Source organism: Ostrea edulis, chromosome 2, assembly GCF_947568905.1.
Source record: "Ostrea edulis chromosome 2, xbOstEdul1.1, whole genome shotgun sequence".
Classification (NCBI taxonomy): Eukaryota; Metazoa; Mollusca; class Bivalvia; order Ostreida; family Ostreidae; genus Ostrea; species Ostrea edulis.
In genome coordinates, this window is record NC_079165.1 from 17,405,087 (window position 1) to 17,417,065 (window position 11,979).

Below are 11,979 nucleotides of genomic sequence, written 5' to 3' on the forward strand. Positions count from 1 at the left end.
CCAAAGGGCATAACAGTAAGACAGTTTATAAAGAAGGAAATTCAAAAAAGAAAGAAACAACATTAACTACAGGTTACATAGACTGCAAACTGCGTGTGGATGCAGCATGTTGGGGAAACAAGTACATGTACATACATATATGAATTGCTAATCATGTATATACACAAGTAAATGGACAGTATCAGTATTATACCAAAATAGGAATAATAAACTATAATGATTTTTGCAGTTTTAAAGCATCACTTCTTTTTCTGAAAGTTTGCACTAAATATTCACTCAATTTGACAATTACTGGTTTGTCTTCATTAATCATCAACCAAGTAAATTTGTCCTTATTTGATAGATAGATAAAAATTTTGTTGAGCTTGTATATACCATTAAAAAACATATTTCTCTCTTCAACATAGAATGGACAATCAGTAAGGAAATGAAATTCATCTTCTACACAATTAAGGTTACATAATTCACATATTCTTTTGTTTCTTTCTAAAGAAATCTTCTGGCCAGAATTGGTTTTTGTAAATTCATATCTTCCTCTTTCAATTCGAAGGTCATGTCCACTAATTCGAAATCTACATTTTTTTTAATTCTAGGGATTCTAAAAATATATAACTTTCCATGGTAAAGTTTTCTTTATACGAAAAACATGTTGTGAGTTTTCCTGATTTCTGACCCTCTTCATGTCGTTTTGACCAGTAAAGTAAAAATTGTTTCCGTACCTGATTCTTCATGTGTTTTTTGAAAAATGAGAATTTGAGATTTTTACAATTGGGTACCAAAATGCTCATTTTTCCTTAAAATAACTAATGTTTTTGTACCAACAATTCATATTATATGAATTCAGATTGATATTCTCTGTATAAGCACTGTATTACAGGGATGATTCTGGGCAATTCTCAAGTCTATACCAATATAGTAAAATACTTTGAATTATAGAGCAGAACATAGGATATCTACCCAGTTCAGAGATTATTGCAATATTAGTACTCCTTAGAATAAAGAATGATATGAGGTTATACCGGTGTCACAAATTAAATCTTATGAAACTTGCTCACACAAACATTTATTGAGTCCTTGAATTGTGTTCTAAATATACAGTCAACTCAATGGGACCAAGAAAAAACTTCAAGATATCTGAGGATTCGAAATATCAAGGGTAAAATACTTAAAGAATAAATGGTTGGGACTTCCAAACCACTTTGACATATCCATGGTATTCGAGATATTGGTGTTTGAGATACTGAAGTTCAACTGTATGTGTACTCTTATTACAACCCTTTTATAAATTCTGCTCCCATAATTCACCTGCTTGTTTATAATATCATACATATGTATTTTAATATCTTATAATGTGCAGAATCAAATTATGATTGTCTTATCATCATTTTAAATCTAGATTACAACAAAATAACATTATCTACAGGAGTTACCTCCTCCTGGCTCATGTCCTCAATATTTTCAGTATACAACGCTGTGTGGGTGTCCAAAATCTGGGTCTGTACACGACCGCTCTGTGTCTGTAGAGTTATCTCCCCATTGTAAAGCATGATGGGGACCATTCCGTACGGAAGTTTGGAATCTCCCACATATTCCACTACAGGGCCTGGAGATCAGAGACAAAGAAAGCAGGAATGAAAAAACACGAAAAACTACTAAAATTTGCTTGAAAACAGAAACAAAAATGCTTATGTTTATCATAATAGAAATATTATTTTTCAAAAGTAGAATAAAATTGTACATTTACGACATATTTTCTTTTTTTGCAAGAGATAGAAATCCTACGATATTGTGAGAGAGAGAAAAGGGAGAGAGAGAGAGAGAGAGAGAGAGAGAGAGAGAGAGAGAGAGAGAGAGAGAGAGAGAGAGACAGAGAGAGAGAGAGTATACTTACCCTTGGTGGATTCTCTGCAGTACAGGTAGGTGTAAATCTTCTCGTCATCGTAAGTAATGAACACTCCCTATAACAGAAAATCACTCACTATCAATAATGGTCTGTAAAAATCTGTATCAAAAACGTAACAAAATACATAAAAATCTCTGTTTTTATCACAAAATTACTTAATTTCACTTGTTTGTTTGACTTTATCGATATTCTTTACATTGTATAATTTAAGTTGTCAGTAAGTCATTAAGTCCTATTAGGGGACGTCACAATGCATTTGACTCCTCTGCTTCCATTTTGTTGCTATGGCAATATTGCTCAGCATCATCAAAAATTCATTATTCATCAAATATGTCAAATAATATGGAATGAAAGTGATTTCTACTCATTTTGTAAAATATAATATAACTTGGAAAAATTAATACTCTAATGCATAAACTTTAACAACTCCCTTTATTTCATATGAAAGGAAATTACTTTCATTCCTTCATGTTGCCAGCAGAAACACCAATTTATTGGAAAAAAATAAAAAATTTAAATTTTAAACAACGAATTGAAAAAACTCAAGCAATAAAACAAATGCATGCAATGTAACAACTAATAAACAGTGGAATAAAACTGACCAAGGTGTCCTGAAAATTGAAGTGAAATTCTTTAATGTCCATACTATCAGATTGTAAAGCATATCAAAGGCATTTGAATAAATTAAAAATTTCAACTCAGCATTTTCCCCTCCATACCTTTTCACCAGCCCAGTTTTCCCATAATGCACCTTTAGTAGTGGAAGAGAATTCTGGGATCTCTATAACCTGATCATTGACCTGGAAAATAAATTATCAAGAGCAGTTTAAAAACCTGTGAAAAAATACAAGGATATGAAATAATAGCAAGCAACGCGACGAGCTTGCTCCAATGATTATGCAATTGAGTCACGTGATTTGCTCTTCACCAGCTGAAAAATGATGGGGACTACCCATAATGCTTCCAAAAAAATGTCGCCATCACTGCAGTACACTTCACTGACAACCCCGTAGATAAAACAAATAGTTTGGAAAGTACCACAAATGATTTTGAATTTCAGACGGGCTTTCCCATACCTTTGCACGTTTTGTTGTGGATAATTGTTTGATTTGAAAGAAAACAATTGCAGCTAATGATGATGTCACAATGCACTGTTTACATCAACCATGTTATATTTCTCGCATTTTAAATGAATTGGCTCAAGTTGTGTTGTAAGATATTATGGGTCTTCGCTCGTCTCAACAGTCACACCGTAAACATATTATATAGTGTAATTTTCCAAAAGCATAGTTACATTTAATTTGCAAATCAAAATAGCAAGATTTAAACTGAATTATTTTAAATAGATATCAACAATATAATAGGAAAGTTTTAGAGTTATGTTACCCTAGTAACTGTACTATGTGACAGTCCAGTTATTCTATGTTAGTCCATAGGTCTTTGTACGAACGTGGGGTTTTTCTAGCAATCGTGAATTGCATGAATGCAGAGATCGTTTGGTTCGTACACAGTGATGAGGTCGCTGATATAGGTCGGTGCCAATCCGTTTAGTGTCTTGTATGTGTGTAGTAAAATCTTGTATTCAACACGGGAATCAACTGGAAGCCAGTGCAAGGACACAAGCACCGGTGATATATGGTCATGCTTCCTGACCCGGGCAACAAGTAGAGCTGCTGAGTTTTGGATTGTCTCATATACTTATATACTTATATTTCATATACTTACGGGGTTATAGACAAATCCATCACTCTTGTCATCGATAAACACCAGCCGTGTTCCACCCAGGTCAGGAAATATCCGCCGAATTCCTACCACGTGGCGAAACTCATTCACAAAATTCCAGTCCTCTACGTAAAAGTAGTTGATTCCTCCATTCTGAAAATTATAGTTGACAAGAACTTAAATTCAACTAAAAACATAATATTAAATTTATTTAGTGAAGGATTCAGATTCCCATTACTATAAACCAACTTCATTTCACATGCGGAAAATTTCTCAAGATTTGCGAGGACCTCATTGTCAAGAATATTTTTGGTCCAAACCAGTCCTTGAACGTCTGTCATAGGCTCTAAAAAGGCTCAATTGTGAAAGTTACTTGCTGCGAACCAGTTTACCAAAGGTGAATCACGAATAAACTGCGAATAAAAGTTGGTTTACAGTACATCAAAACCATATATGTTTATATGGATGTGTGTTGCTGTTCTCAGTACAACTGTATGTTTGTATGGATGTGTGTTGCTGTTCTCAGTACAACTGTATGTTTGTATGGATGTGTGTTGCTGTTCTCAGTACAACTGTATGTTTGTATGGATGTGTGTTGCTGTTCTCAGTACAACTGTATGTTTGTATGGATGTGTGTTGCTGTGTTGCAATCCAAATTTCTACACAAATTATTGGTCAGGACTAATTTAAATCTACATCTAAAAGTCTGAAATTCGCATAATTTATTTTAGAGAAGTTACAATCAACTAATGAAAGTTACTGATATGAAGATGAGGTTATTCAATGATATTTCGACCTCTCTTTAAATACATCATATGATTGAGAATATCAGTTGTTACACTGGGGTACTGTCATCCATTGTGATTTCCAGATCTCAGAATTATGCCCATTGACAATTGTTATTTTGCCTTTTTTCTGCATTCTAGGTCAGCCATTATGTTTACAATTGAAGTGTGTGAGCCTGTGCATGTCTGAGAGTGACCAAGTATTAAATAGACAGCCAAATGTGCCTAGTCGTTCTTCTTTCAATTCAAAATAAAAATACCATCTTTTATCACTGTGTTTCTGTCAATAAAGAAGAATTAAGATTCTATCAGCTTACATCAGTTCCATAGATGAGGAAGTCATTGGTGAGATCATGACATGTGACTCGCGAGTCGTCCTGACTCGACTCGGGGAACAATCGAGTCTCCCGCTCATCTGTTGTTCCTGCTGTTTCTCCCTCAATCTGTCAGTGAAAGTGAAAGTAAAAGTATTAAACAACAGATATTTGATATTTAATATTTCCCTTAATGGACAAAGTTGAAAGATGGGAACACCATAATAACTGTAGCCACGACAATTTACATGCGCGAGAAGAACTCAGGTCACTTTATTCTTCAACTCTTCTCTAAATTTATAGTCCAAACAAATGCCTGTACATGTATATCTGTAAAATTTTATGCTTAGATATAAAGTATAGACTTCCATGTTATCATTAGTTATAAAACATCTTATATAGGGTTTCCATGTTGGCTGACTGACATTTTGGTCTTACCATGTGAAGCTGGACTTTTCCCTCAAAACCTACAGCAGCATAGTCAGCATTTAGACAGATGTGATTGACCGTCCCCAAGTATTCTCTGTCCTTCAGTCTCTCAATGCCTGTCACAAACAAAACAATCAAATCATTAACATGTAGTACTATTCTCCACCCTGCCTTCATCATTTTCCCCCTGACACAAATCTGTACACACATACAAAGTCCTATAAATCTGTACAAAGTTCTATAAATCTGTACAAAGTCCTATAAATCTATACACATGTACAAAGTCCTATACATCTGTACACATATACAAAGTCCTATAAATCTGTACACATCACACAAACCTGCATCTCCCAAAAGATAGAACCAGGCACGGTTGTTCATCCCACATCCCAGGTGATACGGACCGATCCCGATAAAGGTGGGCTCCACATCTATTGGAATCGTCAGAGGCTGGTCCTAAAATAAAACAATTCACAAAATCAAAAGGACGTTCCAAACAAGACCTATTTCACAATTCTTCCAGGGGACTGGGAATAAATCATCTGAGTTACGAATATTGTTTTGAAGATGCCCTAAATTTTAACCCCTATTGTGGCTCCCTCTGGCCCCCTTGGTCAAGAAATAAAGAAAATTTAAACACTGTATAATGACACACACATAGTGACGTGACAAATTTTACACCCATGTTTCATGATTCATAAAGTGAAGAATTTTCAAGATTTTTTAATTTATTGCGAAGTAAAACTTTAAAATCCTAATAAATGACTCAACCCGGTTTGGTGTATAGATAGGATTATTCTAAAATAATTATTAGGTTTACAGATCTAGACCTTCGAAGTTTAATGAACAAATAAAATATGAGAGATCTATCACTCACCATTCAAAAATTGTGAGCAAGGTTCAAAGATTTGAAATTTGAATTAAACTCTAAGGTCAAGGTTACAAGGTGAAAGATCATGGTATCACGTGACAGGTATTGTCATAAGGAATCTATATACAAAATATGATAGTTAGTTCAGGAGATATTGTCTAGGTTAATTTTCTTAAAAGAAGGTCAAACTCCAAGGTTAAGATACTAGGTCAAAAACATTAGTACCAAATGAAAGATCTTGTCACAATAAAAGCACACATGGAATATGAGAGCCCTATCCTGCACCTTTCAAAAGTTATAAGAAAGGTTCAAGTTTTCATTTCAGTTTAGAAATTAAGGCCAAAACTTGAAGGTCACTAGGTCAAAGATCATGGTACCAAATGAACTGTCATGTCAAAAGAAACCTATACACAAAATACAAAAGCCTTACCTTAAATAGTTCAGGAAATATTGCCTAGGTTCACTTAAAAGTAGGTCATACTCCAAGGTCAAGATTACAAGGTAAAAAACTTTGGTACCAAAAGAAAGATCTTGTCACAAGAAATGTACATGAAATATGAAAGCTCTATCACTCACCATTCAAAAGTTGTGAGCAAGATTAAAATTTTGGACAGAATGACAATGACAGAATATTTAACACATTCCACTTTAACTTGATCAATTCCATTTGATCAAAACCCTTGTGTGGTTGTTAAGAAGCTAATTTTAACAACTGTTTGTTAAGAAAACTCAAAATATTACAATGAACACAGCATCTTTATCCAGAAAGGTCTTAACAATTGATTGTTAAGAAAAGAACTCCATTTGCACAACCTAGTATTTCTTTAACAACTGTTTGTTAAGAGACATTTCTGTCTTAACAAATATTTGTTAAGGAACATATCCTAACAACTGTTTGCTAAGGGACATGTTTTAACAACTGTTTGTTAAGGGACATGTTTTAACAGCTGTTTGTTAAGGAACATGTCTTAACAACTGTTTGTTAAGGGACATGTCTTAACAACTGTTTGTTAAGAGACATGGCTGTCTTAACAAATATTTGTTAAGAGACGGGACAAAAACAATATGCCCTCCGATCTTCTATCCCAGGAGCATAAAAATCATTATTTGATGCATAAGTAGAACTTGTGTATGCACCCCACTGTAGTGAAGCCCCACAATAGCCCCCTAGGATCCCATCTTTTAACAACACTGTAGCCTCACAAATGCACCTGGAACCTACATCTATCCTTTGCATTAGTTAAGCTAAAATTCCAAGAAGATGAAAGGCGAAGATAACGAACAGTGATCAATGTCGTAAATTCCACAAGGAATACAAAATAAAGAGTTGGGCAAACATGGATCCCTGAACACACCAGGGGTGGGATCAGGTGCCTAGAAGGAGTAAGCATCTCCTGTCAACCGGTCACACCCGCCGAGAGCCCAATGTCTTTATCAGGTAAACAGATGCTTCTCATAATTCAATGTGATACATCATGATTATCTTTAAATCCACAGTAATCGTATAGTCTTACGTGTACTAAATTAAAACTATAATGCATGATGACGTGATTTTGCATTTTCTGAATGATTGTGGGATAGTGACTGCACAAACCTACATATTTCATCATATGATGGCAATATCACAGAATTATGTAATTCATGGTATGACAGCATTAATTAATTACGTAATTAAGCTACCTGCTGCACATTGTCCTCAATGGTGACCTCCAGCAGTGAGGTCAGGTGAGCTATACGAGTTTGGTGGGCAGAAGCCAGCATGGGTAGCCTGGTCAGGTAGATGTGGAGGTTCCCCTTCTGAGTGGACACGGCCAGTAATTGACCGTCATCAGACCAGTTCAAAACATCCAGGCCACGCTCATCCTCCATGTTGATAATGGCAAACATCTCCTTAAGGTCAGAAAGGTCATGGATCTTGATGCTGTTGAACACAAAGCAAAGCATTTACTAGTATTTCAAGAATAGGAGAGTTTTGATTTTCTGCCAAAACATTGTTTTATTCTGAATTATTCAATAATAATGTGCTACTATGGGCTGTCACACTAATTAAAGAAAGAAGTGCAACAGCATTAGAGAGGGTGTGATGAGGCAACAGCCACCACAACTTCGCAAGCCAAGGGTTTTCGGTCCACCCTGCTATGGGGAGCTGTGTGGACTGAAAACTCTTGGCTCAAAAAGATGCAGCCACTACCCCAATAACTTCGCAGAGACAGGAGGGGTTGACAAATTCATGAAATTTGTAACAGTGATTTATGTTCATTAGAGCAAAGAATGCAACACCAATCCGTGGTAAGTGGAGCAGCGAAGTTTCAACTCTGTTGCTCACTTTTGATGCTTTTGAAGAGCTACAGAACTATCAATACTTGGGACAGTAGTGCTTAAAAATGTTTGAACCAAGGATCTATCAAATAAAAAAGTATCAATATGATCTATATCATTTTGCTGTATTTGCACCTCGATTCCAGCCTGAATGAAGTGAGAATTTCACTTTAATCACTACACCGAGTGACAACATACTATAGTCTTACCAGTTATCAACACAGGACGCTGCCTTATTGAGCGTGACAACATACTAGTCTTACCAGTTATCACCACAGGACGCGGCCTTATTGAGCGAAGTCGAAATAGCAATACACGTCAGATTGTCTTTGTGGTTTCGAGCTTGAAACAGTTCCTACAAAATTAAAGTTTCAATGATAGATAACATCATGAATAAAGCATAGGGCAATTAAAAAAAAAATGGGGAATACCTATAAGACCCTGATTGCATCTGAGATTATACAATGTAATTTATAAAAAATATATTTTGAGTTACTATAATAGCATGACAAAGTATCTATGACAAAATTCCATTTCTGTTGATTTCAGAATCATCTAATATTTATTGTCTTGATGAAATTATGACAATTTTTGATTGGCTGAAAAATTCGTTTGATTTCTGCATCAAAGAAAACCTGATTTTGACTTCATGTTGTGTATTAATACGTCGTATGAATTTGAAAACAAAATCATGTTTTATTATTTAAACTAAAGTTTTATAATATTCAAATCATAATTAAATGACAAGAAATGAATCTTAAAATTCTTTTCTTGATGGCACGCATAAGGAAAATTGGATGGAAAACTTTTTCATCACTGCGCTATGCCCTGCATTAAGAAAACAAATCACGAGATTCTTTTCTTAAATAATTTATTTGTACCACTCGGAAAATCTTTGCAATATATATGAAAACAAATTTCTCAGAATTTTCTATTTAAAGGAAAAAATTTAAGTTCAGAAAGAAACATGCAATGGTGCCAGTCATTTGAAGAAAAAAAAGAAACTAGTCTTATAAGATGATAGTTTCATGTACACAGAGAAAGAAAGGGTTAATAAACATTCACAGAAAGAGTTCATAGAAATGGTTCTAAACTATGACAACACCCTACCTGTCCAATTTCCTTCATGTGAGTGGATATGACAACGAAATATCCGTGTGAAAATCCGATCATTATATATCCATCTCCATACCTACAATAAAAAAAAAACTACGTTAAACTCATACATAATGTATCCATCTCAATGCATACAGTAAAAAAAACTACGTTAAACTTGTATACAATATATCCATCTTCATACCTCTATCAAAAACAGATCATTAACCTCATACATAATGTACCTGAATAAAGACCATAGGAAAGACTGTTAAGCTGTACATTTACAAAACAGCAGGGAAATATGCGTTGTTGGAAACCAACGGTCAGTCGCTCTACGTTCACCTACCGTGGGTCACAAGGCTGATATTTCGCACAACTCATTAAAATGTGTGATTTTATGTGACCTATTCGAGGACCAATGGAAAATCGGAGTAAATATTCCTGGTACTCAAAGTGTCAGCTGTAATGGCGGTACCTATGAAAGTGTGTGTGTTTTGTTGCGTCACTATCAAAGATATATAGATGAAAACTCCAGATTTGGCACCCAAAATGGTTGATTATTTGAACTAATACTTCACTTTCACATGTGCCCCCCCCCCCCCCTTCGGAAATCCTGGATCCGCCTCTGGTATGTTTATTATCATCACTGCTTCATGGCATGTGAATAAAATCAGTCATGCATGATATAATTAAAAAATTAGATGCAAATTTGAATTTACAATCCCATTCACATGTCATTTTGTAATTAGCGTAGGTGAGACATCAATTGTGTTTACACGGAGAGGTGTGCATAAAGATTGAAGGTCACAATTACTGGCTCAAACTGTGCCGACAACACAACTGGAACAAATTACGGCAGTACTTAATACGCAAGTAAGCTTAACATACCTATAGAAACCGATGATATATCAAGTCTGTTAAAAAAAAACCCACATTGCTCCCGTATGATGGAACTACGAACTCTTGCTGAACATGTATACCTGTACATAGACTCGAACGTAGTACAATAGTAAATGCTTGGTAACACAGACTTTTTCTTCCCCTGTCTTTATAGACACAAATACACCCTCTGCTTCAATAATGCAAATAAAGCATTTCGCTGAAAGTTTTGTAACTTGTCCAACTTAAACGTAGTCAAAATCTTGGCTTCGAAAGCATGTTTTTCTATGCTACCGAGGACTGGAAATAAAGGGCTTTTTTATTGGTTGAATATTGCAATAAGGAATGGTAAAGTGACCAATCGCATATAGAAGCCGAGACTAACCTTCTAGTGAAAATACTGGCCTTGTGATCCACGGTAGGTGAACGTAGAGCGACCGACCTTTGGTTTCTGACGATGGTAATATGTTGAACTCGTACATTTACATTACAAAATAGGAGGGAAATATGTTATTCTCGTACATTTACAAAATAGGAGGGAAATATGTTATTATACCTCAGTATGAGAATGCCACGCAACACGTAATCTGATTGGTCTAGACGGTCACGTGCCAGGGAGGACAAAACTTCATATCTCCCTCTCAGACATCATATCTCCCTATCATATTTACCCCTTGGGCAGCCTCGTGCATTTTCCATAAATTTAACGTCAAGGTAGACGAAGTGTATTGTGACGTCACAATAAGTCCGAGTCATTCTACTTTCATAGTTCGTAAGGCGCAAAATATGCGGGTCTCTGATACACAGTTGAATCGCATGGTTTTGGTTGATACAAAAACAAGCAAGTAAATCAGCACTCAAGGAGAATGGAAATACAAAAACTGGTTATCATATCACTGTATTTCGTTGTTTGTACCTAGCTTCTACTGTAATACGTTGACGGCGCGGTGTTACCGTTAGGACGATCCCAGCTACATACAATGTATAGATGAGCGGACTCCAATTTCAAACGTACTTTGATAGTCTTGCTTTGTTTCGGTATAATAAACAATTTATTTCATGAATGTTCGGGAGATATGAAGATTTATTCACCCAAGAAAAATCATATTCCCCTCGGGCGTTGCCCTCGGGGAATATGATTTTTCTTGGGTGAATAAATCTTCATATCTCCCTCACTATCATGCAATAAATGTATATTATTCTCGTACATTTACAAAATAGGAGGGAAATATGTTATTCTCGTACATTTACAAAATAGGAGGGAAATATGTTATTCTCGTACATTTACAAAATAGGAGGGAAATATGTTAAACTCGTACATTTACAAAACAGGAGCGAAATATGTTAAACTCGTATATTTGCAAAACAACAGGAAATATGTTAAACTCGTATATTTACATTCATTTATTCTACAATAAATGTTTACTTCACAACGTCAACTAGCTGCAGATCTTTAGTACAATGGGAAAATACCAGTTCTGTCCCATTATTATCCTCGAGAGCTTAAGATCTGCAGCTAAATCAAAATCAACAAGAAAAAAATTTTCCACTGGTACCGGACAATCCTTAATGTTGAGCCCTGACTGTTCTTTCTTACTCCCTAGTATAATACTCCAACCAATCACATCCATCACTTGATAGCTGACACAAAGCGCAGTG

At 35.3% G+C, this 11,979-nt stretch overlaps 1 protein-coding gene across 1 annotated transcript in view; it reads right to left on the reverse strand.

The window, feature by feature from the left end:
* Window positions 1–11,979, reverse strand: part of LOC125678739 (WD repeat-containing protein 19-like) — a 36,367-nt gene that overhangs the window by 16,419 nt on the left and 7,969 nt on the right. Inside the window, exons 8-17 of the mRNA XM_048917411.2 lie at window positions 9,454–9,535; window positions 8,607–8,698; window positions 7,705–7,945; window positions 5,495–5,609; window positions 5,163–5,269; window positions 4,728–4,853; window positions 3,629–3,778; window positions 2,623–2,703; window positions 1,892–1,958; window positions 1,431–1,603 (exon numbers count right to left, since the gene is read on the reverse strand). Of these exons, the coding sequence (XP_048773368.1) occupies window positions 1,431–1,603; window positions 1,892–1,958; window positions 2,623–2,703; window positions 3,629–3,778; window positions 4,728–4,853; window positions 5,163–5,269; window positions 5,495–5,609; window positions 7,705–7,945; window positions 8,607–8,698; window positions 9,454–9,535 (1,234 nt within the window). The remainder of the gene's footprint in view (window positions 1–1,430; window positions 1,604–1,891; window positions 1,959–2,622; window positions 2,704–3,628; window positions 3,779–4,727; window positions 4,854–5,162; window positions 5,270–5,494; window positions 5,610–7,704; window positions 7,946–8,606; window positions 8,699–9,453; window positions 9,536–11,979) is intronic.